Source organism: Lates calcarifer, linkage group LG15 (genome assembly GCF_001640805.2).
Source record: "Lates calcarifer isolate ASB-BC8 linkage group LG15, TLL_Latcal_v3, whole genome shotgun sequence".
NCBI classification, from domain to species: Eukaryota; Metazoa; Chordata; class Actinopteri; family Centropomidae; genus Lates; species Lates calcarifer.
The window spans coordinates 5,279,254-5,307,033 of NC_066847.1; the positions used below are offsets into that span (position 1 = coordinate 5,279,254).

General features: G+C 39.6%; 2 protein-coding genes across 6 annotated transcripts in view; both read right to left on the reverse strand.

Annotated features, from left to right (window-relative positions):
- The window catches only part of ntrk1 (neurotrophic tyrosine kinase, receptor, type 1), a 57,768-nt gene extending 40,477 nt beyond the window's left edge, over positions 1–17,291 (reverse strand). For 3 of the 5 annotated variants that reach the window (XM_051076219.1, XM_051076217.1, XM_018699910.2), the window contains exon 1: positions 13,447–13,743. The gene's annotated coding sequence lies outside the window, so the exon portion shown is untranslated. Of the gene's footprint in view, positions 1–13,446; positions 13,744–16,419; positions 16,464–16,994 lie in introns of those variants that run through there. The other 2 variants (XM_018699911.2, XM_051076218.1) reach the window with 2 other exon arrangements.
- A 6,696-nt stretch (positions 17,292–23,987) lies between these two features.
- Positions 23,988–26,031, reverse strand: afp4 (antifreeze protein type IV). Its single transcript, XM_018699994.2, has 4 exons — positions 25,886–26,031; positions 25,600–25,674; positions 25,098–25,248; positions 23,988–24,384 (listed from the first exon to the last, which is right to left on the reverse strand). Exons 2-4 carry the CDS (start codon positions 25,649–25,651, stop codon positions 24,123–24,125), a joined length of 465 nt encoding a protein of 154 aa, XP_018555510.1. The 5' UTR covers positions 25,652–25,674; positions 25,886–26,031; the 3' UTR covers positions 23,988–24,122.
- Between the last annotated feature and the right edge of the window lie 1,749 nt (positions 26,032–27,780).

Genomic DNA, 27,780 nt, shown 5'->3' on the forward strand with positions numbered 1-27,780 from the left:
TGTGTTAACTTGAAATCAAAAGCACAAGTGGGTGGCTTGAGAAGACCGAAATCAAAGCCCCTGCCCTGGTCATGTTAATGCCATACGTTAGCCAAAGATCTTGGCAGGAGCATGTGTCCTCTGCCTCTTATCAGATGAGGTGCACTTCAGTACAAGCTGATGGAACAAGATACAGAGAGGGGACTCTCTGTAAGCCATCACATGCTGCAGTGTCTTTATCTACAGATCTGGACATCAAAGCCACCCCCCAGCCCCTTGTCAGACGAAATCCTCTCCTCTCTGATCGATACACCACCAAGCAAAACAACGGTGTTGGGTGTAGCCGTCTCAAATTCATCATCACTTCTCCATTTGTCTTTTTTTTTAACATCATCCAACTCTCTCCCATCTTATTTTCCATTTGCATCTGTGGCTGGATCATCAACACCCAGCCAGTAATGCCTGGTCCAGAGTGTGTGTGGTCGCTAGATGAACATGCACACTCTCAGCCCTCTGTGCATCTGTGTCTATGAGTGTGTGTGCATGTGTATGAATCTTTGCCTGTAAATGTGCACATGTATGTGTGTGTGAGAGAGAGAGCAGGTAAATCTAGAATCAATGGGCTGGAGTAGGCTATAGTAGAAGTTTGTGTGTGTGTGTGTGTGTGTGTGTGTAACCAGATCGGCCCGTCTCAGCCCCTCATTAGTAGCCAAGCTGTGGACACCAGAGGCCTCTGAGAGGCTCATGCAGATGAGCAGAAACCTGAGGAGCTGAGGTGGGGGCTGGCTGGGGTGAGACAGCAGCAGTTAGCTCGGAGGCTAATGAACAACAATGTCTCTCCTCTCTTTCTCTGTGTCTTCTCTCTCGGTTTTATGTACACAGTGCCTCGAGATAACGTCTGTTGTGATTTGGAGCTATATGAATAAAAACTGTTTCTCTCTTTCGCTTTCTACAGCCTATTCTCCTTCTCCTTCCACCTTCCTCATTCTTTCTTTCTATCTCTCTTAAACCGGCAGAATCCTTCAGACAACTACATTCAGCTGCTTCAAGAAGGAAATATTTAAGGAAAGAGGGAGAGAAAGAAAGAAAGAAAGAAAGAAACAAACAAACAAACAAAGAAACAAAGGAGAGAAGCACCACCCTTGGTTGTACTGTCTAAATATCCATCACAATTTCCGTGGGTGGAGTGTTAGTTAATGAACATTTCAAATTGTATGCTGCAGTAGGATGGATTGTGACAGCAGAAGTCATTTCAGCAAATTTACAATAAAAAAAGTGACAAAATCCTGTGGCAGTCACAGTAATTATGACTTGTCAACTAGGAGGAAGTAGTTTGATGTTATCATCAAGCCACAGAGTCTACAGCGTAAGAAGATTGCGGTGGTTTGACAGGTCAACAAAATATGGACTTTGACACAGAAATTCCTCAAATATTTGGGAGCGGTTTTACAACTTTCACTCCAGCAGAATGGTGAGAGAAAACAAGGGAGAAAAAGATGCAACAAAGGTCACACATCAGACTCGAACCAGGGTGTCGCAGAGTGTCTTAACCCCTGAAGCTAGACTGATACTCTGTCCAGACTTATTTTCAGATGGTCAGATAGCTTCACAAACTCCCCACACCTTTCCAACAGTAGATTAGAAAGGTCTATGTCTGACACGCCTGCTTCACACCATGACTGGCCTGCTATACAAAGGTGAGAAAGGAGGCAAGGACTGTACTACTCTCTCAGCTTTCTTTTTCATTTGTTACTTTACTATTTGTGGCACGTTTTGTGTGAAAAAGCCAGTGTGGCCCTAAGGAATATCTCCAAGAAGAGACTGTCTGAAAATATGCATTTAAACAATATCAGAAATCAGAAAATGCTTTGACAATATTTGTCAGTAAGGATGGTGATTATTTAGTTGTCTGATTTGAAGGATCTAAGTTAAAGTCAAATAGTTAAATAGTTTACCTTGGATTCAACCATTTTCTCTCAGTCTGCCTTTTAGTCTCTTTATCTCTCTACCAACCTTCCTGTTTCCATCAGTGCTGCTGAAGCACCCAAACACATTCAGCGTTAGGTGCATGCCAAGGTTGAGTGACAGCAGTTAATAAGGTACTGCCTTCTTATAAAAGGACATGGCACGATAAAAGACAGACTCCCTATCAGGTTTTATACTGTTCCTCAGCAGCACCTTGCATTCCTCTCTCTTTACAGCAGACTTACATTCACTGTAGTCACCCTTCACTGTTAATGTTCCTTCTCAGCACAGCGTCAGAAATAGTCTCAATAACAGGTCAAGAGCAGCACACCTGGCAGCCAATGACAAGAGATACACCAACCGAACAGACGGATAGTAAAAGAGAATTTAATGAGCATACAGCATGTGTGCTCTGAATTCAGAAGTCTAGAAAGTTCTTATAATGTGATGTCAATAGACTGCAATGACTACAAAAAAAAAAAGCTTTTGAACAGTGAAAAGAAAAATTAGGATAAAGCACTGGTTGAAAATGGTATCAAAACAGAATTTTACCTTAATTTTAATATTTTTGATGTTTAAATAGATATTTGATGCGCTTAATATTAAAAATAAACACTGAGAAATTCCTTGCCTTTTCAGAATAAATGTAAAAAAATTAAATATTGATCTGTGAGGCAACAAGCTTTACTGGGGAATCTAACTGTCTCACTGATGTTCTGGTTGTCGGACAACTGACCCTCTTTGAGGTTTAAACCAATAAGGCTGCTTCATTCACTACAAAAACCAAATATGTAAGTCTAAAAAAAAAACTGATTTCCTTTTCCTGTCCTCTCGGTGTTTGACTGTAGCTGTCTCCCCCCTCCCTCCCTCCAGCAGCCACATCTCCAGCTCATATCCATGTTTACAAAGAGCTGCTCTCCATTATCCTAATTGAAAAATGAGAGTAAAGTGCCACTTTATTCTCAATACACAGCCATAACCCTGCTATTCATCTCATGCACAACAGTTCATCCCAAGGCAACAGACAAATCTTCAGTATTTCTCCGTAGGTGACAAAGTAAACTATTACAGAACTATTTTTTTTTAATCTTTTTTTTTTATATATCATGCAGCCAGAACAAACAAAACACACAAAACATCCACACACATACAGTGCAAAACACATGAGCACAAAGTGAGGCCGAGATGATTCATGTGTTTATAATCATTTTTATGACCCTGCTCTCACCACAAACACAAACATCCCAGAACTACCGGAATTGTAACATTAACTTTGGAGACATTTTGTGACTCATACACAACATGTTCTACATCTAGGTCCACTCATAATAAAGAGGTTTATGGAATATGCTTTCTACAGCTCTGGGAAAAGTCAATAACCCAGTGAAATGCAGAGCAGGAACAATATAATCATGTACTGCTCTCATTCCACGAGTTATTAGTGGAAAATAAAGTACAAATATAGAGTAACATCAAGCACATGACGGTGAAAAACAACAGCCCTCTGAGGTGATTGATGGCATTTCTGAGTTATTCTTGAAACAGCCACATTACATATGTGATGTTACTGTTATGAGTATGTCTCTTCAGTTATTGCACATAAACTGACTGAATGAGAAAAAGCCCGGCAATCACTGTTCTGTCTGATATGCACTGTGAATACAATGTGTTTTTCTAAGAAACAATCTGCAACATTTTCATCTTAGTAATTGGCGGATTTTACCATTACCTTGACTCACTACTTTCACTGTCAATGAGAATCACAACAATGATTCAACCCACCGAAAAGCTTTTAGCATTCTAATCACAGAGTCTGGTTAGTTTTACCTGGTGAATCACCTCCTGTGTACCAGGAAACAACAAAAAAATAATGGCTGTAACTCCAGCTCTATGGGCACAAGTGGAGCCCTATATCACACAAGCTTACCCAGTCAGCCTAAGAGACTATTTGAATTTTAAAAATCGCATGTACAGTCATCTTATTCCACTATCAGTTGATCTAGAGCTGAGAGGATTGATTGGTCAACCGACAGATAAATAATCTGCAGCTATTTTGATTATCGATTAATCGCTTCAGTCATTCCTCAAGCAGAACTATTGAAAAATGTTACACAGTTTTTAATTTTAAAAATAATCAGCAGATAATTTGATTATGATTCCATTTTACAGTGTTAATTGCATCAAAAGTTAGTGTCCTTTTTCCAGAGACCCCCCAAAAAACTGTGAAAAAGCTGTGATGTTGAGTAATGTACCAAACCCCCAAATTATGAGGCAATATCAAAGTCAAAGTCAGTTTTATTGTCAAAATAAATGGGGGATTAAAGGTTTAAAAAGTGCAAAGCAAGGCACAAAGTACCAAACTATATTTAAAAAAAACTATATAAAAACTGTATATACTTATGTGTGTGTGTGTGTGTGTGTGTGTGTGTGTGTGTGTGTGTGTCTGTGTGTATATATACACAGACACACACACACATTCTGTTGAATATATACATTCTGTTGAATAAATAAATAAATAAATGTTCAATGTAGGTGTGTGTTAGAGCCCAGACTTATTGAGGGCAGTGGGGAGGGATGGCAGGGAGTTCAGCATCCTGACAGCCTGATGTATGAAGCTGTTATTCAGTATTGTGGAGCAGGCATGGAGGCTCTGGTACCTTCTCACCCACAATCTTAGCTGCTTTGCGGGTGATGCAGGTTTTGTAAATGTCCAGGAGGGGAGGGGAGTGGGGCACCAATGATCTCGCCCGCTGTGTTCACAGTGCACTGCGGGGTTTTGGTGCAGTTGCCGAACCACACTGTGAAACAGCTGGTTAGGATGCTTTTAATGGTGCCCTGGTAGAAGGAGCACATGATGGGGGCTGGGGCTCTTGCTCTCCTGAGTTTGCAGGGGAAGTAGAGGCATTGTTGAGCTCTCTTGGCCAGTGATGTGTGAGTTGTTCGTCCACATTCACTCCCAACTTCCCAAGGCTAATTTACTAAGCTAGCAGTTGAAACAGCTGTCAGTGTGAAAAGTAGAAAACAATTTCGTACTTCTGTTTCACAAGGAAATCAAAATGAGCACAACTGGTTGTCAGTGCTGAGCGTCAGAGGACATTTGCATCAAGTGGAACATTTATCAACAGCTGCACTTTGTCCCACTGGACCCCATTTAAGTTTTTGAGTCACAGAAGATGACATTACTTTGTCTGGGGTTCAGTTCACATTGAATAGCGTCCTGTTGTGCCTCCAGCTTTGAGTCAGAATGTGTAAATGAGGCATTATATAGCTTTCAGCCCACAGAATTCCTAACAGCAATCCTTTTCTTTTACATGTGAAATTCAACATTCATTAAACTTAGTTAAAACATTTCAGCGTCTCCTAATTTTCAGCACTGTGAGCGAAAGTGCTCAGTGGCTTGCAGTTTCAGGTAATGATATGTCAGCATGCCTCAGAGAGCAAAGCAATAGGAGTTGCGTTGGATTAAAAAAAGAAATGTGGTCTGCTTGCCTCTATTTTTACAACATTTCTTAAGTGCACTTTGCCTCTAAAGTGATGCTGCTAGTTGAGAAACTGCATTTGAAGTGAAGTATTTTGTTCAAGCTGAAGAGAGAGTTTTTTTTTAACCTTCCTGTCACAACAGATCCACTCCTCTCTCAAAACATAAAGAACACTCTAGGATGCTACAAAATATAACAGGAAAGCTGTTATACAGGAACTGTTCTTCATGCAGACAAACATACCAACCATGTTGGTGCAAGTATTAGACCATCCAGACTTTTTAAACCCCTTTGATTAAAACATTTTCTAAATGTATTGTCCAAATGAAATATGGAAAATATACAGTAAATAAAAACGGTGACATCTGTAACTTAAGGTTTATAGCATAACAATAAATAAAATTATTTTAAAAGTAAGCCATTTGTTCTTTTTGCTTTTCAGTTATGTATAGTCGCGTACAACATGTCAGTGAAGCTCTTGGAAGTCAGGTTTGGGAGCGTGGAGAAACTCTGAGCTCTGAACAGGCAACTTTTTCTGGTCCATTTTCAGCGGTAAAAACATCAGCAGAGATTTTCTGTTGGTTTGGCTGACTACTACTTTTTTGGGCTCACTAGCTCAAGGAAGTTGAAGATCAGAACTGGAAGCATTCTTGCTTCACTCATAAGGATACTTTGGGAATTGACTTGCGTGGACTTGGGGTCTTGGAGTAGCCAGAGTTTGACTGCTATTATTTCACTTCATCAAGTTTTGATATAGACAGTAACTATCAAAAAAAAAAAGACCTGTCTGGGCAGGTGAAAGCAACGGTTATTTCAGCAGCTTGCAGTTCAGCTTCCAAAATGATAGGTAAGTCAATGTGCAGCATCATCCTGAGGAGAACAACCTCATCCCTGCAAGCCCTTTGGTCATTCACCACTAGCTCTGATACCTCCAAAGTATTTGATATTTGATGTAATTCCTTTTGGAAGATAAATTATATTGCATTTATTATCTATCTTGTGCCTAATCCGAGACATTGGGGTTCTTATATGCACAGATATAGCATCACATTTCAGTAATAAATGTCTGAAGTTCACAATTTAAAATCTCTAAAATAAAGGGGAGGGCCAAATGCATTTCCATCAATCAGTGCTTTTAATTTAATGATTCAAGTTTGTTTTGTGCAGTTTATCACTTCAACAACACTAACAGTGCATACCAAGCAGCACAGTATTGTAGCTAGTTCATTTGTGCTGCATTAAAACAACAAATGTGTCTCAGCACATTCCCTGTGTGAACAACAAGCTGCCAGGAGACCACCGAGTATCAACTTGGCAGGATCAGCTGCTGCTCTGTGATCAGAATGTCGTATTAGCTGTTAGCGGCACCAGGAGGAGTCAGTGCAGCTCTTTCCAAGTCAAGCAGAAGCCTGCAGAATAAAGCACCAGAGACCAGCAGCCATGTGTGTTTGTGAGAGAGAGAGAGGAAAAAACTGTGCCTGTATACAGTATCTACAGGTGTGTATCTTTTATGTACGAGTATGTGTTGGCATATACCACGAGTACATTTGTATGTTTGCACAGCTTATCTTGCACACTCTCCCTGTCCCTGGTGTGTGTGAAGAGGATGCGGATGATGATGAACAGTACAGTTTCCAGTGTCACAACTGCATTATTTATTCAATGAATAGGTCAAATTTGACCTGCAATTTTATGGCATTTGTGTCTGTCACTCTGACTCTTGCAGCAGAAGTGGAGCATTAACAGGTGCCATATAACAGTAACTCAATTTCCATATTCATTGTGCATGCAGAGGCATTAATGAGAATGGGCTCAAAGTGCCATCTAACAGACTTTGAAAAAGACATGACTGTCAGGAGGGCAGGTTTGAACAACGACACAACACGGCAGCAATCTGAATCGGACCATCAGCAAAACATTTGCTAAGTGGGAGGAAGACCTGTCAATCCGATAGAACTGATCATGGATCTACAGAGAGACCAGTTAGATAAAGAAGTGTGGCGACAGTTTGGCATATTCAGCCAATTTCAGTATTCAAAATGCACCATGCAGGGTGGATTTTCTGTCCATGGTAAATGGCTGATTATGTTTACACTGCAGGGGATCCCTGATTGAACCCACTTGGACAGAGACGGTGTCTGTCTTTTCCCATTCAGATTAGGTTAAACATGTTTTATGACTGTAGCCAAAACAGCTGACAATAAGGGAGTGAGAGGAAGAAATAATAATAAAATAACTGCAGGTATTTGGTCATAAACCAAAGAATTAGTCAAACAAAACAAACAAAATTCATTAGGATTCATCACGAGAGGGTTCTAAATTTTGTGCCAATTCACTTTGTAGATTTTGAGCCATTTCACTTAATAAATGAAAATTTTGACCTCATAGTGACAGTAGAGGAAAAGTCAGGGGATCAGCAAAGTCAGTAGGATTCATCCTCTGGGGCCATTAATACATAAAAGTTCATGGCAAGTCATCCAATAATTATTGAGAGTTTTCAGTTTGGTTGAAAATCATGAGCAGACAGACAGACCAACATCAGAGCCAACGTTAAAAATGACTAAAAACAGAGCGCAGACGCAACTTCCTAGAAATAAAAAACAATATGTGGCCATAACAGTCCTATGGTGCTAAATCATCCATCATTCCTACTCCATGCTGAGAAAATATTGACAATATTATTGAACACAAACTGTTAAATTGCCATTAAAGCAATAAGAAACTTACTGTAATTCCAATTCACTGACAATATTTTTAAACAGTCTTATCATCACAATAATTAGCAATATCCTGACTAGGGTAAGTGGAGAGAGACAGACCCTTGGCAGCATCAGTGACTGCTGGATGATGATTTAATTGGTGAGTGTATTGAGCAAGAACACAACCAACAACCCTTTGGGCAACATCATAATTTATCAACCAGATGTATCCCTTTGTTTTGCCCCCATGTTCAGGCTAAGACTTGCCCCATCCCATTGGCCAACTGAGGACAATCCTGGAAGGAAGCTATAAAGCTGCCATTTTGGCAGGATGGATGGGGACCAGTAACCGGGCTGGGAAAGGTGGCCCACCAGAGGTCTGGCCATAATTAGTGTAAATTGATGGTGGATGGTTTCTGTGTCAAATTTCCACTTCGGCATTAGTGAAACATGGATAAAGGCTCAGGAACATGCATGGAAAGACACAAATATTAAATCCCACACTCACAGCCTTGGCACAAATCCTGTAGTGGATGTCGGCGGATCTGTCATGTGACACGAGATGCTGTAGATAGGTACTGTTGAGTGGTTTGGACCAAGGCCAACCACAAGATCCTGCCTTCAACCTGGAGAGTCATCACCCACTATTTGTCAGACATGATATCTCAGCTTTGTCCAGTTCATTCTGTGCAGTTTGTGTTAGTATATACGTATATGGCAACGGTCAAAGGTCAACCTCTGTAGGAATCGTATCCATAATACTGTCAGAAACAGCTGTTTGCCGTGGCTGGGTTCACTGTCCTTGCTCAATACTGCACTGATTTCAAATATTATAAAACATGGTCAATGTTGGAGTTAACTTTAAGGAACAATGCATCATTCTTTTCTGTATGCATATCTTTCTGGGGGGAAATTCATAGAAATCATACTGAGACGTTTTAGAGGAATATTAATTCAATAACCAAATTTGCGAATGGCGATGCCATTTAAAATAATATTGGACACAAAGAAAATTTTATAAGTATTAATTTCCTATCAATTTGATTTTTAGTCATGTGTGTCTATGTAGAGCTGATCCTTTGGCTCCCCATCCCCCATTTTTCCAGAGTGTCACCACGTAATCCACCTGACAGCTTGATATCTAAGTGGGCACTCAGGGAAATCACACTTGAGGAACAGAGATGAGTTTTAGTTACTCATCCAGGAAGTGGAGAAGGGAGAAATTATGCTCTGCATGAGGGTGAAATTATTACCCAGGGCAGGAGCTCACTACTGTAAACATATCCTCTGACTTATTGATTAAGAAGACCAAATTTTTGTCATGTCTGACTGCAGACATTGCGATAAAAAAATTTCGAAAAGATAATCAATGCTTTGAAATTATTAGAAAATGTTAGGTTTTCAGCTAATTTGTTGTTCCTTCAAGTGGAAGAACAAATATTTTCTAAAATGACAAAAGAATGAGAAAAGTCTCTTCATCCCTATTTATTGATTTTCAGAGAAATCATCCAGCAGCGACTGTCTTATCTCTCCTGGTGTCACATTTTCATGTTTACCCGGTGCGTATTAACCTCTGGCGATGTCAGTGCAAACAGTGGCCATGACCTGTGTAGCCCAGCTGGCCTCTGTGGGTCAGAACAGGCTGATTCCGAGAGCCTCAGCCAGACAGATCAATGACATGCTCTGGCCACCATTGATCAGAGGACAAAGATAGTACCATCACTCAACAAGGAGCAGCTACAGATGTTATTTGTGTGAAGGCTAGAAATAAGATGGAATTCATGTCTAACACCTATAAGTCTTCATAATGCTTAAATGTGCAGTAAGTAAGACTTTTAGTGCCCTAATTGATGATAAGATGTGTGCAGAGGGAATGCGAGGTTGACGATCAATACCACTAACTCTGTGGCTGCGAAAACTTCCTTTCTCACCTCTGAACAAAACCTCCTCACCTACATGTGCTATTTCAGCCCAGTCTCCTGAAGTTCTCTCAAAAGAGCATGCTGTCTTTAAAAGCAAATCCATTTCTCCACCACAAAAGAGTAGTGTGGGGTAAACAGCACAGCACAAACAGCTGACACTAAAATATTCTGGTGTGAGAGCTGAGCTGATGGATGAAGTTTGTCTTTTACTCATTTGTGACTCACACTGAACATGCAGATGCTGCTGATAAATTTCTAAAGCCCTAACAGATGGCTTTATTAGTCATTCTGAGTAGTATTTCTGTCCACTTGGTGAATGTAAGCCTAGTCTCAGGTAGTCTCAGTCCATAGTCTCAAAGAAAACTCCACTAAAAACAGTAAAAGATGTAGGTTAACTGTGATTACATGACCCAGACCTTTGTCAGAACCTGCCATTTCCAGCGTGTAGTTTGCTAGCTTGGAGGTTGGTCGTCGCAAAGGGGATTTTGAAAAGACAAGAAGCGGAAGGGAGGAGAATGCTGTGGGAAATAGGCACCGATAGGTTAGCGACTAAATGCTCCACTGTGTTCACCAGCTAGTCTCTAACTGTGTGTGTCTGTTGTTTAGTGTTGAGCAGGTAGCGTACATTGGGGTTTGAAACATCTGCCTGCTGTGACCAAAAACATCACTGTGAGAGCAGTGACAGTGAACCAAACTGTTAAGTTTTGGTCAGTTTTGGACAGTTAAACAATGATCTGAGTTAATCACAACTAGTGACCCCTTTCACATTTTCATTTGACATGAAAATAAAAAACAAGAACTCTTGTCTACGTTTTATATACAGCAGGATTTTAAAGTGTCTGACACTCTGGCCCCTCTCTTCACATCCAAAAACACTCTAACCATCTTTTCTGTACCTTTAATCTTGCCCTATGAATGACTGTAGAAATGTGTCCTCAATGGTTCATGGCATCACCTGACATTGCAACTGCAGTGCAACTCCATTTGAAGCCTCACTTGCTTTTAGGTTCACCTTGCTAAATTTCTCCACTGCTCTCGTCTTTCCTTGAACTGCCTCCCCAAACTCTGGAGGTTTATATACTAACTCAACCCAAGTGGCACAGGTCGCATGCAATCATTACCCAGCCCCTCTTTACAAAACACACCTTTTTGGTTCATTTTTCTTTTGGAAGTATCTGAACTGCCTCCATGAGCTTTGTGTCACGGCCATTTCAGTTGTGTAACACCATGCCTCAGCAACAGATTTTAGAAGATTTTCCAGACTGGCCACCTTAGATTTGCTTCATACTTTCTGTAAATAATGACATGGTGCCAAACAATTAGTGTGCAAAAATGTCTGGCTTATATCTTCTGTAGTTTCTGAGACATGGAGGTTTTTTTAATAAAACCAGTGTTGCTAAAAAATTGCAAAGTTCCATAAGTCATTACTTTTTAATTGTTCATGTTACATGTTTGAAATTTTCTGGGATTTTTCTACATTATTAGATGTGTTCAACTTCTAAAAAGGTTGCATATTTACAAGTTATGGCTTGCTTCAAATTGTATTTTTAAAGTTTCTTTCGTGCTTTGGAGCCACATCAGAACACATCTTTTAAATTTTTATATATAATACTAATTGTAAAGTAATTTCAGTATGACGCAGGTATAGGGTTAAATGAGTCCTGCTGGGTAAGACTCATTACACTGTGTCAACTTGTTGCACTCATCTTTTTCCTCCTTGGCCAAACTTCAGTAAATACCTCTGCTTGAGACAGTGAAGTCTCGCAAACGTCATCCATCAGCTCACAAGTTTCCCTCACAGTACTTTATTAGCAACTAGGTGTGTGTCTGAAAGAAATATACATTTCTGATTTATGAGGCATTAAAAATGAATGAAAATGAAAGTCTACCCCAAAAACAATCATACCACTGGAAAGAGCATGTCTTACTTAATGCACAAAATATGAAAAAATGTTGGTACTATGAAAGGACCTTACTTACTGAAGTGCAGAAATCACCAAAAGCAGACAGAAAACGATAAATGTAAACGGATAAAGTAAACAGACAGAAATAGGCAGCACATTTTCAGCCAGCACTGAACCTTCAGTATATTCCTACACATATGACATGTTGATAGGTGCTTTTCTGGTTCAAGACTGATGTTTGAGATCTTGATAAATGTGTCTTTCATTTTTGTTGTAGCCTGAGCCTCACTAAAAAGTGTTAGGGAGCTGTGAAGAGCAGAAAGTAGGAGTGAGAATATAAAGGCAGAGCAGTGGGGGAGCAGAGAGCATGAGGGGATTATGATGAAGAGCATTAAGAAGAAAAGGAAGGTGCTGGAAAGAGGGAAGAGGAAGAGGAAGAGGGAACGGAGGAATGGGAGGACAGCGGTGTGTCTATATGTGTGAGGGGAGGAGAGAAAAAAGCGTGGAGAAAGAAAGACAGAGCAGAGTCCAAGAGGAGGAGAAACAGCAGGAGGAGGACGCAACAGAGGGAGGGAGAGCGGAGGAGAGATGATGATTTGTGGCTCTCTCCAGTGTGCTAGCGTTACAGGAATGGCCCTCCAGGGCAGCATGAAAAGCCTCTTGATTGTTAGGAGTGGTAACTGGAGCCCCCAGCTCCTTGCCCTGATAGATTTATTTACATTTCAGCGCCTGGACCCCACTCAGAAAAAAATGATACGAGGCAGCGAGGGCATCAATATTTTGTAGCAGTGATGATCCTCCTTTACCCAACCCCCAGCTCTTTTGTTTCATGACTTAATACTGCTGGTGATGCTGCATGATGCATTGGTCAGCCATTGGCTGGGATGGACACAAGTGGTTTACTGACCATTACATTCACAGTCTATATTTGGATGACTAACATACAACATGTCTCGGGAGATTTTTAAAAAAATGTTTGAGTAAATTTCACTGAGAGTGCGAGAGTCTTTTTGTCTGTAATTAACTTTAACTAACGCTTAATCAATGGCTGTTTCATGAACATGATTGCATTACTGCATCTGAGTGAGCACACTACAGCACTTCTCAGTTGTTTTACCCCATGATTACTTTCAAGTCACTCCAAGTGGCCGGGCTGTCACTTAATTTTGAAAGGCTTAAAGACATTTGTGCAGAACCCCCTGCTGTGCCAAATATTAGACCAAATGTGCAATCTAAAATTATAAATGGCCCTCAAGGTTTTAATTTGTGCCTACTATGTAATTACTTCAAATCAACCACTGAATGCCACATTTTCTCTCAGCCTTTAGACCGCATCTATGACTGCGTAGTGTTAATTTACTGCTTTTTTTTTTTATCCTGAGAAGATTTACCAGTAAGACTTTTTTTCCATATCATCTGAATGAACTGTCTCCACCGCTGCTTTGCTTAAGAGCAACTATAGTAACTCTTAAGTGGGAAAAGATCAATTCTCACTCACATTTTCCAGTTGGTCAGGGGAAACACTCCACACACAGTCCCACCTCTGAATTCTCTGGGCTCCTGCCTGGATGGAAGTTAGCAGCAGGCATCAACTGAGTCTTGGCCAGCAGGTGGAGAATGGTGAGCAATTTAGCCGGCTGGTAGCGCGAGAAGAAAATGCCTGTGGAATAATGATAGGAAAGTATGTGTGAGCTTTAATCTGTTGTTTTTAAAAATAAAATCCAACGACCGAAAATTTACAGAAATGCCAGCAGCTCTGTTGAGGCTGCACTTCGAGCTGAATGCTAACGTTGGCATTGGCAAAGTGCCGAGGTGCAAAGTGCAATGACTGTGTTAACATGCTGATGTTTGCTAAGATTCATAGTCCTCCAGGTAATGGTATTTCTAAGTACTATACAAAGACAACCAGACTTGTCTGAGATTCTTGAGGACGTTCAGAACTGAAGAATCCTTTCAGATGACAGCCAAAAATGTCTTCAAGAACCTTAACCTACTCTAGTTGTCTTTGTATAGCACTTAGAAACTCACATGCAGATGATTAGAAGGTGTAATGTTCATTCTAACATGCTAACATTTGCTAATTGGCACAAAACCCAAAGTACAGCTGAGGTTGGTTAAATTATCATTTGTTTTATAGGTATTTAGTGGTAAACCAAAGTATTGGACAAATTGAAATTTTGACCCAATGATAGTGTTACATAATAAGTCAGAGGATCACCAGAGATTAAACAAATCATCCTGATGGGGACATGTGTCTGTAAAACATTTCCAGAGAATCCATCGAATCGTGGTGGACTGACCTACAGATGAGACAGTGTCAAACCCAGACCCACACTTTAAGATATGGAGATCAAACTAATGTCTTCAAATGTCTTGTTTTGTCCAACCAACAGTCCAAAAAAAAAAAAAAGCTGCATATTAAAGTATATACACCCTGACTAAACCCTGACATACTGACTGTGCTGGACATGCTGCTTCTCTCTGTAAAGCTGAGTAACTGAATGAAACTCTTTCTCAGTTTTGCAGAGAACATACAGAAGGCAAAAGTCCAGACTGAATTCTGATACCAAGCAACTACCTGCTTAGTCACTGCTTGTCAATAAGAGCAAATACTAAATGGCAACATAATGATTTTGATTGTTATGAGTTTATTTAATGCCACGTGGTAATTGCATTTGATTTTAGGAAAGTGTAAACAAGCAATCACAGAGTGATTTTAAAGTAGGAGACAAAGTAGATTTCTTACAGACTTTTTAAAATAACTTTCTTTGGTGAAACAGCACAATGCTCATAATCAGTAAATTATAACGGACAGTACCAAAAGTATCAAGAGTACAGTTTTGAGATACTTGGACTTGAATGTTTCTATTGGATGCTGCCTAATATTTCACTACACTTCAGAGGGGAGATATTTTACTTTTTTTTTTTACTACATTTATACAACAACTACACTGCACTGCACATAAAGTAGAGCTGTAACAGTTTGCTGATTAATTCAATTTAAGTTGATCAAAAGAAAATTAATTGCCAACTATTTTGATAGTTGAAATATCATTTTGGTCATTTTTTTATGCAAAAAACTGCTGTTTTTTTGAGGATTTGACGCTTATCTCTGCTGCTTATCTTTGTGTTTTGGGATGCTTTTCAAACAAAACACAACATCTGAAGACCTTCATTTTATAGACAAAACAATTAATTGTTTGTTTTTTTAACATTTAGATATTGACCATTTTACTTAAGTAAAAGATCTGAATACTTCTTCAGCCTCAGCTCATCACATGGCTTTACTGGCTTAAGGATGAGCACCACACATTAGTGTCAGTTTTCCTTTCGTAACGTGTGATATGAATAAAAAACAAGCTTTTCTTTCATCTTCTTGCTGTAAGATAATTAATGCACACCTCACTCTGCTGCAGTTTTGTATGGAGTGATTTTACAGGCAAAACAAACAGAAAGGGCCAGCAGTAGTAGCAGCAGCAGTTCTGGACAGCCAGCAGATATCCACAAGCAGACGGCTCTCAGTCTTAAGTGGAAGAGCAGCAGCCTCTCTCCCATTTAGGATAGTGGGCTATTTAGCCTGACAGCCATTAAATATGAATTAAAAACCACACAGGCCTCTTTGCCTTCGAAAATGTCATTACATATCTTTATGGCGGACGATTGTTGAATAAGCAGTTTGCAGGGCTCCCCTGGGGGCAAGGCTGGCGATGGGAGTGGAGTGGAGTGAAGTGGATGGAGGGAGAGGAGGGAGAAGGAAAGAAACCAGGGTGGTCAGATGAGTGCTGGAGTGGAGAGATAGCAGGATGGGATGGGGGGACAGATGATGAGTGGAGGGGTGGCAGAACAAAAACAGAAGGTGGGTGGGTGTATGGCCACGTGTGGAGGTGAGGCATCGAGGATGGAGAGAGCAGTGGAGGAATAACGGACAGGCAGGTTCTGATTTAACGGATGAGGCCTAATAGCAGCTGAAATGGAATCTACATTACAGGTCCTAACTGAGTGCAGTACTTCAGGGGGCCGGGCCCCAATAGGAGCAAATAATAGCACTGGCCTGAAGTGGTGCTTCAGCTTCTCTCCAGCAGATGAGGGAGATGTGTAGAGGGGAAATGAGATTGAATGGGAAGGGGAGTACTTCAGAGAGATACTGGACTTCATAGTATTTCCAGCGTTGTTAAAAATGTCTCAAAAGGTCAGCGTGTGCCTGGCGACTCATTTCATTGCCCAGTGTTTACAGCGTGGCCAGGAAGCCCAAACCACCAAGCTGTAATTATCCAAGCTGCACCCCCAAATTGTGATGGCTACTGTTAAAGAAATACAGACATTAGCATTGCTCTTGTTGCATTCTTGAGTACACCCTTTGTTGCCTTAATACAGCTAATTTCACTGAAAGATGTTCAATATAAAGTTCACCTTATCTCATCTTACCCCAGACAAGACATTTTAATGAGGTTACTTTCACTGATGCACTCACATTTATCCTACAGAATAATGCTCCAGATTGACTCCAGAGGGCCACTGCATGAGAGAGGAAAAAATATCATTAAGTATTCTTTATATGTGACATTATTATTTTCAGTCAGTCAAACACTTCCTAGCAAAATGCACTTGTCTGATTTGGCTGCAACAATAGAACAGTACAGATTTACAATGCAATGTAATTGCCCCAATTGACTGCTGCTGTTTCAGGAATCTGACTTTATTCTGCTGCTGAACTTGTGACTGTTTTTCATCGAAATGTTGGTGAAGAAATCAAACGTATCTAGTCTGTGCATCAATTTCCATGTGCCAGGAAGCAGAGGATGATTTTTTGCGTCTTTAAATTCCAAGATGGTGCCTCCCATCTTTGTCGGGATTCCCTTGCTGACCAAAAATGAACTAATAATTATTTTCTAAAGATAGTTTGACTCTGGGTCTAACCGGTAGGTAGGCTACTGCCTTTAGAAGATAGCCGGAAATTGACAAAAGCCAATACTGTTTGACAAAGTAGTGGCTAACTTTAAGCAGCGCAGGTGTGTCAGGCTGACATGTTTTTCCTCCAGGACTTACCGTGGCTGTTTTGGAGCGCAACAACCTGCATTGGTTTTCCTGCCAAAGTCTCTCTCTTTTCAAACTTACAAAACGTGAACACACGTCCTGTCCCGCACCTCAGCTTGTTGAACGAGCCTCCAAACAAACATTCACCGGGAGGAAAGTGCTCCGCTCAGCTGCAGCCACACTAAACTGCTTTTAAACTCACCTGTAAATGTTACTTCGGTCAATTTAGACGCTGGTGTAGTCCTGCAACCTTAAATACTACTGCTAACCACACGCTGTCTGTCCGAAGTTTGTTTACTCTTCCTCTCATATCCTGCGGGAAGCTCGGCCTGCAAGGTGCCAATCAAACATCCGACGTCAGTGGTGAGGTAAAGGACCATTCCTGATATTTTCCCAAAGACCTGTTTTCTCTTTAAGTGTCTAAAACTGTGTACAGTTCCTACAAAAAATATTGCATTTAGTTATATTGAATTTTAACAGTTACAATATGCTTTTACCTGCATATCTTCTCACTATCTGAGCACATGTCTGTGTTTAATGTGTAGACATGGACTATGGTGGAAGAAGAGGTACCACAATGTGCAAATACTCTGCTTCATTTAAAAGTCATGCATTTAATTTTTTACTTAAGCAAAAGTTCAAAAATATTAGCAACAAGCTCAGTGTTGCAGTTGTCAAAGATAGGGCTATTTTAATTGCTTTATATTCTGCCGGACAGCTTGTAAATTTTTCAACTAAGTCTTATCTCAATCAATAATAACAAATTATATATTTTTTTTATCATCTTATGTATCATTAATTTGATTCTGAAAAATAACTAAAGCTGATAAATAAATGTAGAGGAGTAGAAAGTACAACATTCACTGAACTGTAGCGAGGTAGAGGTACCTTAGAGCTGAACATAAGCACAGTACATAAGTAGATGTATTTAGTTACTTTCCACCATTTTTGACAATAAACTTATAGATGTGACTGATTGTGAGTTGAAAAACTGCATATATGATTCTTATCAAAAGACTTTTATATCTAGTTATATTTTTTACTACATATATTCCTTTCACCATGTGAGCACATGTCTGGGTTTTACATGAAGAGATTGGCTTTATTAGACATTATTGTTTCATTAGTGGGTTGATTGGATGGATTGATGGATGGAAGGCAGCAGATAGATGGTCGTATGTAAGGATTCAGAGGCAGACAGCCGGCCAGACGTGAGCAGCAGCCACTGATTGTTGTTCTATTGATCATGTGATCGGTCAATACATTGCTCCGTCTGAAACATTATCTACCACTATCAGGTTGTCCCAAGCCGTCTACCAAAACAAAAAAAAGGTCTTACAACTTATGTATTCAATACAGGCATGTTGCAGCAGCTGATATGGTCAATGCAGACATAGCTTTTCACATATATCCAGGATTAGCCTGCCTTTTTTTGCTTGTTTCTTGTGGGTGCTGCCCAAAGAAGAAGAAGAAAAAAAACCTTATTCACACCTATTCAGTCCAGCCCCAATCCAGCAACTGCAATGTTTTGGTGGAGCATCTGCACACAGAGGTGCACAGCTTCACTTGCTCTCTCCTCTTCCCTGCATCGCTCTATTTTGTGAGTGTGTGTGTGTGTGTGTGCTTTCACTCCTGTCAGTCCACTTAAGAGCCTTTGGTTTCAGAGGAAGCCATTGTATTTCCTCCATCGCCTAGCAACCATCACCAAGGCCAGCACTCCATTGTTGCGGAGGCTGAGCACCTGAATTGCCTGCTGCCTGTTTCTACTTTTCAAAATTGTACTGTAATTTCACAAAGTGGTGTTTCAGCATTAGAGAGAGAGAGAGAGAGAGAGAGAGAGAGAGAGAGAAACAGAGAGAGAAAGAGAAAAAGAGAGAGACGGCCGTGCTCCAAATTGGAGGGCTATGAAAATTGGGGTAAGCTTCATTTGGTGGTTTCACATCAGGAGCTGCGTGCATTTGCAAAAGCCACACAAACAGCGGAGAGGCAAAGATGCTTAGAGTGTATTGTGTGTTCAGCCAGCGATGGCAAAAAGAAAACAAACACTGAGCGATTTATATAGCGTAGTGCATTCAATCTATACCGTGTGTGTGTATGTGTGTGAGAGAGAGAGAAAGAGATGGAGAGGGTGATAGAGACAGGAAACAGAAATGAAGAGATGGGGTTTGTGAGTTCACAGCAGATGTGTGTTTATGGCTACGTAGTTTGTTGAAATGCACTTTATGGACTGAGAGACTGATAGAGAGAGATAGAAATCTGCAAAGACAGGTGGACAAAGAGTGAAGAGAGAGAGAGAGAGGGAGGGGGGAGTAGAGGGAGAGAAAACTGGAGATACAGAGAGAGAAAAAGGGAGAAAATGGGAAAAATATGAACAGAGCAACATGTAGTGGGAGGGACTTGAGTGTTGAAAAGGTTTGTGGGCTAGATTTTTCTCAGTGACGTCACTTTTACACAGTTTCCTTGAATAGCACCTGTGTGCATGGGGGCTGTCTGTCTGTCAGTTCTGAGTAAAAACATAACCCATGCCAGCAAAAACATATCTATCAGTGTTCTCCACTGGTCAGTGGAGACAGACTGTGTCCTGTTTTTTTCCTCAGAGGCCAACATCGACTCTGTTGTCAGTCTTCAGCGCTAGGTTGTTAGAAATTGGCCCCCTCAGCCCTTTCACTTTCTCAACCCCAAATCATTTTAGCTTCTTTTCTGTGAGCCTTCGAACATTTTTTTTTAAAAAAAAACATCTCTTTTGTGAATTCAAGTGAGTTACATTTTTTTCTCTTTTTCACCAAGACTTCGCTGTCTCTTTGTGCAGTGAAAATTGCTCTTTTCTTTTTGTGTGCCTGCAATCGACGCCCTTGTGGATGACCCCAGGTGCCTAATTCAGAAATGGTAAGTGCCAACAATTTTACGTTCAGATAAATTATTGTGTCTCTCATTATACTGTATATCTTTGAATTGTTTTGACTGATAGGTAGCGTTAACATTTGTATCGCCTTTTGAATATTTTCTGTTTTTTGCAGCAATTCAGCTCTGCTAATCCGAAAAAATGTTTTTCCTTATAATTCAGGACTGTCTTGCCATTGTCTGTCAATGTCACCCTCTTTCTCTTATTGATTTTCAGTTGTGCAACTGGTCCATTCTGTCTCCGCATCCCTGCATTTACCATCAAATTGCTGCACACAGATGTGACATCCAGACAATTCTGCTTGTTCTTAATCATTAATGAAATCAATAATAAAACACACACATTTTGATTGAAAAATGCACACAAACAGGCAGTTATCTACAGATATGCACAGCATAGACTGGCACACAATTATACACACAACACACTGACTGTAGATATATACACACACAAATACAAGCAAAAGCACAAACTCCCACCCACACACACACACACATGCAGATCAGGTTTCATTGTGTCTGTGCAGTCTGCACACACACTTGCACAGGGTTGTCTTTGTAGAGCCTCCGCAGAGATGGCAGCACTGTTGGCCGATGTGCTCTCAAGTTTCAGTAAATACTCACATCATTCTCTAAATTCAGTGGGAATCAGATTCTCACAATGAAATTTTACACAAATCGTAAGTGCAGAGCCATGAATGCAACAAAAACAGATCATTTCTTCTTTACACAGCAGCCAAAAATCATTCATTTAGTTTTTATCTTCACGTTTTTATACGATAGAACTGAAAAATAAGCAAGTAACACTTACATAGTGTGTATGACGATGACAACCATTTCTTATCCTTAATATGCTGTAAATACATTCATGACATAAGTATGTGATAATTCAATTGTATAGGGTGAGGTGTTGGTATAACACTTTTAATTATGATACAAATCAAACATCTAATGTAATGTGTAATTTGTGCAGTGTAATATACATCCATCTGTACAATAACTGCCCATCACTGTAATATGTGTCCAGCTGAAGCATTAACAAAATGGCAAAGAGCCAGTGAGAAACAACTGACTGTACGTCTTCTCTCAAAAGCTGACTTCAGACGTCCAAAACACTATTATTAATGTTAAATTATTGAGCACTATTGATGACATTAAAACCTTACCCATGGAACAGGACTTTATTCACTTTGTGGAATCGAATAGAAATGTTAAATTAATGCAGCAGGTTTCAGCTGGAAGGGTTGGGAGAGCTCAGTGGGAGAGGGGATATAATCCTTGCAGTCTCTTATATACTTCTATTTCTTTTGATCAGAGCTGCAATTAACAATTTAAAAAAGAAATTTGAGTTTGTCTTGTTTTGTACAATCAACAGCCCAAAACCATTAAATATTCAATTTACTAATAAATGATCACATTTGAGAAGTTGGAAACATCAAATGTTTGGTATTTTTGCTTTTAAAAAATAGCTGAAACAATTAATTGATTAGCAAAATAATTGCAGTTTAATGAACAATTAATTGTTGCCGTTTGTCTTTTAAGTGCAACATTTCAAATTATTATGTTGTGAAACAAAAGTAAATTCCTTGTAAGATTACTGCCTTTAATTACTGCCTGTTCAAAACTAAATGAATATATAAATACTGTGAGATCTTTAAAATAAAAGGATATTAATGTGCTCACAGCACCTTTTCTCTTCACCATTCACCTAATTTATTTCAGCAGGGCTGCTGACTGACAGCTGAATCAAACTGACACCAAGCTGATTGTCAGTACATAAAAACACACCACAGTCACTGAATAACAGCTTGTCAGCAGGTGTTTTCTCTCTGTTCCAACATTCAGGGTTGTCACTGGTTGTACCGAGCCTTGGATCACACAGTTTGTCCTGGCAGATAACCCCTGACGCTGACCCCTGACCCCCTCTGCTTTCATCTGTCCCTCGGCCTCGTCCTTCCTTCAGAACATCAGGCTCCCAGACACTGTCCTGCTGGTTCCATGTTTCAGGGAAGAGAAACTGCAGGTTTTGCATGTTGTAGTGGTGCAGCGCATAGATAGAACTGTAAATATCTATATTTCTAAATATAATTTAGTGGCAGAGGAGAACAAAATATTCATTTCAAGTAAACACAGTTGTAGGATGATGACTTCATGACTCCTGTTTTCAAATATGAAAAATGCTGGATGAAAGATAATGAAGTAGTCGCACAGAGATAATTGCAGTAATTGAAATAATAACCTGCGCAGGCGAACTTTTATCTATTCTTTTTTTCGAGCACTTTTACAGATGGAATCTTGACAGGCTGCCAGCCAATTCAATTAATCTGTACAACACAAGGAGAAGGCCGCTCAGGACTGCCAGCGCCGCTGTGAAAACACAGGCTCTGGCCTTCAGCCCGAGAGGTTTGAAGGAGTCTCAAGAAAGTTCAGTTTGAAGGAGAGCCCTGGAGGTTTTGTCAAACGCTCCTCCAGCCCTCCCTTGTCTCGACAGAAGGATTTGTATCATACATTAGCTCAAGGAGGCCACCTTGAGTATGACTTGTAGCTTGGCAACAGAACAAGAAGGAGTAGGTAGTGACAGATTAACATCAGAGGGAGTGAATTTTATTGAATAATATTCAAATGATTATTTTGTTTTTATGGTTGGCATGAAACGTGCTTAACAAGATTTTAAGTTACAGAGATAAAAACCTGTATTTAGAGAAAAAAAAAATGTGGCCTTCACTGTCTGGATGAGGGAGTCCAAGGCAGCTTGGAAGACTAGTGATTTTGTTGTTTTGTGGTTAAACTGACAACAAGTCATTGTCTCCCTCACTGCTTTGAGACACAAGCTTGAATTTAGGCCAAGTCTACAAAATGTCTTTAAAAATGTGACACAGAGCTCTAATTTCACTTTGGGTAGCTGCATAATAAAAGAGATAAAAAAGAAAATAATCAAGTGCTCCAATTGCCTCCCAAGGAAAAATAAGATGTAATTCCACTTTGATGTGTTGCTATTGTGCACAACTGACTAATCTGGATCAAATCAAGACTCATCCTGTGGAGAAGTTACACAACTATGGGTTAAAATTCTGCATCAAATGTTAAGTAACAAAAATATATTTAAGACTGAATTTACAGACTCCATAATGAAAATACTGGGTCAGATAGGACCAGTGCTTATTGTTGTTGAATTTTAGCTGAGATAATAAAGATGATATTTTTAACTGTGTGTTTAAAAATCATTGCAAAACTTTAATGGACCTTTTTTTTTTTTTTTTTTTTTTTTTTGCATATTTAAAATGAAAAATCCAGGCTCATATCTGCAGGGTCTCTCTGTGGTAAGTGATGTATGAGATGACAGCAAACAGAAAGAGGAGGAATGTGACTGATGAGAAACAGAATTTTGTTGTGAGTCAAATTATTGGCAGCTGTACACTCTTCATTGTGTTGCAAATAGAAATAATAATATTCCAGCCTTTTTTCCTGCTCATGCAGAGGTTTGTTGTTTGTTGTGTTTATTAAGAGAAAATGAGTGAAACTGTATTTGAAGTGTATCTGAGATAATGATCAACTCGGCACATGATTTGTCCGTATATAAGTTAAACATAAAAAAAAATACATCTGCTCTTAATCTGCTTATCTTTTTTTACACACTTGTGGAGGTGATTTTATTTTCTTTTATCTTGGTTTTTGCCCCCTGAGCTTTAAGGTTGCTGTGATAAAAACAGGTGATGTGAGACTTGTTCAACTTTTCCACGAACAGACTTGTTATCGCTCTGATTGTGTATTAGGTTAATTATTGGCTCAGAGTCAATACATCCATGAATTTGGGTTAATCTCATCAGCCTGATCATATCCACGCTGGAAGCTGGACTCCAACCTATTTGACAGCCTACTTCTGAATATTGACCCATGAATGATGGAAAACCCCAGTGACCCAAAGGTTAGAGGTAATGTTGATATTGACATTTACTGCAACGCCCATCAGATTCTGCTACAATTTATTTCTTTTCAACTTTATTACATGCCCTTTGGCTTTTCATAAATTAACCCCTGTACTCAGAATGCAAATTAGATACAGCTCATATAAGCCAAAATAAAGAATAACTCAGGTCAAAATAATGACTTTCAAACCCCTTTATTGATGACACTGAAGCATCAGATGACTTAAAGATGAAGGAGTATGACAGACAAACACCAGCGAAGCATTCACAGCCCTTTGGTATTATTGTAGCTGGAATGAGCCAACTGTGAGCTTTACTGGGGGGGGAGCAGGGCCTTGGTCTGGTCCATCACTTGCTGGAAGAACTTCTCCATCATGTCAGTCAGGGGCTTGACCTGGGTGTGGAAGTTGTCGGTCAGAGGCTTGACCTGGGTGCTGAAGTTCTCAGTCAGGGGCCTGATCTGATCCTCGATGTTGGCGATGAAGGGCTTGACCTGCTCCTGCAGCTTGGCAGCCTCGGCCTGGACCTTGTCAACCAGAGGCTGGATCTTGGCCCGGCTGTCCTCCATGTAAGTCCTGTGGGAGGCAGAGGAAGTGACGGCCTTCTGTTAATCACTGCTGCTGACTCTGGCTTGTGTTTTAATAAAGACAAATGCACTACAACTGCCTGAGAATTTATTAGTGTGCCTCTTAACAAAAGTCTTCTTGTTGCTGACGACCAGTTTCCAATACACCAGGTCAGTCGGGTACAGTTAGGCATGTATTTAGTCTAGATAGTAGATGATGATGTGAATTTTACATATTCTTTATGTTTTTACATTTATTTTGCCACCATAAATATATTTTCACCTAAATATGTTGTTTCTAAAAGCACTTTTTTCCAAGTTCTCAGTTACGTGAGATTTTCTGCACTTTTAATTTCAAATAAATAAACATTTGCTGTATGTAGAATTAAACTAGAAAATAAAGAAATGTAACTTTCACCTTGCCATTTTGACCATAATGCTCTAAGAACAATTTAGAGATTATCCTGAAGCCTTTGCCTGAATGCCATACCCAACTTGCAGCTTATACTGAGTGGAACAGAAAGTTCAAATCCCTTAATCACCAAAATTACAAGCAAAACAAACTACATGTTAAAGAACTCAGAAATAAGGTAGCACAATACCTACTTGTCTACAAAACATTCACTGAATACAGTGCAGTTACTCTAGGCTTGAGTTAGAGCAGTAGATAATCAAGAAAAAGCAGCAGAGCAAAGGTTGATATTTGAGTTGGTTGTTACTTACTGGGCAGTGTTGGTCACCTCAAGAGCCTTCACCTTCTCCACCATGTCCTGGGTGGCGCTTGTGATGCTGGCAGACATGTCATTGATGAGCTTGGTGATCTTGTCCACGTCAGACTGGACATCACGCTTCACCAGAGACACGGCCTCAGAGCCTGTGGACACACATTTAAACTTCTTCACTCAAATCCACTAAATTTCCTTAGAACTTAACAAACCACAGGACTGAAGGATGATGAAGGATATTAACAGTAAATACTTGGAAGGAAGGAATACACTCAGCTACTGTGTTAAAACCCTTTAGATTTAGATTTAGGTTTTTGTTTTAGTCTAAAAATTGCATGGTCCTCTATGAGAACAGGCAGTTTTTCATTGTTGAAATGTCAAAGAGAAAAGGTTTTGATATGCAAAAAATTGAGCAGATATTCAGAGAGTTTGTATGATGCAAAAAACACATTACATATATCCATTTTTTTCATTTTTAAATCAGTGGAAAGATGTTTTACCGTGGGCAACAGCCAGCACAACAACAAGAGCAGCAACGAGGGAGAATTTCATGGCTGCAGATGAGCGAGACCAACCTAAAGACAGTTAAAAGCATGAGTCAGATGTCACTGAAAGTTGAAGAAGTTATACACAAAAAATGATGGCAAACCGTGGAAAAGCAGCAGCTTCTGAAGATGTAAGAAACTGAAGTAACATTCAAGGTGTTTTTCTTTTATAAATGAATAACATTCTTGTCTACAGCCATGCAAAGAACACAGACGTAAAGCAGCAGGAGGCATACAGTACCTTAACTCCTGGGGTTCCTGGACCTAACGGTGCCTTCTGTCTGGGAGCCAGAGGCTTTTATAGCTCCGGAGGATGAGTGAATCACGGCTAATCAGGATTTAATCACTTCCAACGCAAAGAACAAAATGACAAAATGAGTACAGTCATTGTGTTGGCTGAACCTTGAAGCTTGATAGCTGTCACAAGAAAGGCACAAAGTCCACTCTGTGTGTGGCATGAGCTGGAAACAGAGAGATAGATGTTACTCATGAACTGTGACCTGAAGAATCATCTCTTTATTTTGAAATCGGTGCACAGGTACAGTTGTAGAATGTAACTAAGAACATTTACTCTGTAATGCACTTAGTATTTTTGAGGTACAATATATGTCAAGTGGCAAAGACACCTTTATTTCAACCAGCTAAATAAAAAAAAAACCCTAAAATTTTTTAAAATCTATATACACATTAGTGTATGACAGCGGTCATTCTTCCTACATTATGAGTATTTTTACTTTTGATACTTTAAGTATGTTTTACTACCTATACTTCTGTAACAGTATGTAAGTAAAGTACTTTGAATGTATGATTTTTACTTGCAGTGAAGCTTTTTTTTTTTACTCAATATATTGTTTCATTTACTGAAGTAAAAGATGAATACTTCTTCCACTACTGCACGTCTATCAAACACTTTCAGTAACTGATTACTAGATATATTAACTGAAAGAGACGAAAAGACAAAAAGGTGCAATATAACCACAAGATAAAGGAAATGTAAGATTAAAAAAAAAACAGCTTAAAGAATTAAATGTCATGTGTTATTTGTTTCCTTTTGCATAGTATACATTATTTTCCACATTATAAAAACCCCACAGTTTTGTTTGCACACATTCTGAGCCCTAAGCCTATTTTTAGGTGACCTGTTTTCATTTTAATCCTTACATTGTTTTTCTACAACAGAGGGTCAGTTGATGAGAACAGACAGACAGAATTACTAAATTCTGCTGACAAAGCCCTGGACCTCATTCATTCAGTCCTATCAGCAGTTGCTCCACACTGTATGTTGCTCCACAGAGGAGCTCCTGATAAACTCATCTCAGAAGATGCAGTAGAAGATACTGTTCCTCCTGTGTGTTGTCATGTGCCTTCTTTGTCTATTACTTGCTATTATTTGCTATTTTTAAAAACCATCACACTTAATATCACTGGATAATGTTCAAAATCATCTTTTGTGTTTTTTTTTTTAAATGTATTTTGAATCATTTCAGTTTTTCTTTATGTTTAAACATACTGTGCTCTGTTCTTCTGTAATGCCTTGTTGAAGCAGTGGGCAAGGTTGGACATTGTGTGTCTGTGGTGTCACTATGGCAACCTACTTATCTGTCTGTTTTTGTACATCTTGATATTGTACTACACTTCTTGTTCCTGAACAGCGAGTATAATAAGGTAATTACAATTAAATTCTAAAATCTGTAGCAGACTTCATGAACAAACTGTCTATTAACTATTAACAAACTATTGTCTATCCTTAGTAAGCATCACACTGACTTTAGCGCTGTAGTAGTTTTCTGCTGAAGAATAGTGAAACGCTGTGTATGTATACCTCTAAACAAATTACTTACTACACACTGGATCGAAAAGCAAGAATCAGAAGACAGAGGATTTTAAAAATGACTAGCAATAATGTGCTTATCTTCACAGAGTTCACTTCAGTTGAACCCACCACTCAGCATATTTCACATACTTCTACTGACTCTACTGTTGGTGCAACACTGTAATAAATGCCCATGAACACTCCTAACTCCACACAAAACCAAACCACTGCCACTCTCTGACTACAGATACACTTACTGTGGTTTTGGATTGCACAAGAAACAGGGCAATCAGAGCAGCCTGTAGGTCTTTTTTTTTTTTTTT

Coding starts and splice junctions, on each gene's coding strand:
- afp4 (XM_018699994.2), bottom strand. CDS start 25,651: ATGAAATTCTCCCTCGTTGCTGCTCTTGTTGTTGTGCTGGCTGTTGCC. Junction 25,249..25,599: donor TGTGCTGGCTGTTGCCCACG/GTAAAACATCTT, acceptor GTGTGTCCACAG/GCTCTGAGGCCGTGTCTCTG. Junction 24,385..25,097: donor GAGGTGACCAACACTGCCCA/GTAAGTAACAAC, acceptor TGCCTCCCACAG/GACTTACATGGAGGACAGCC.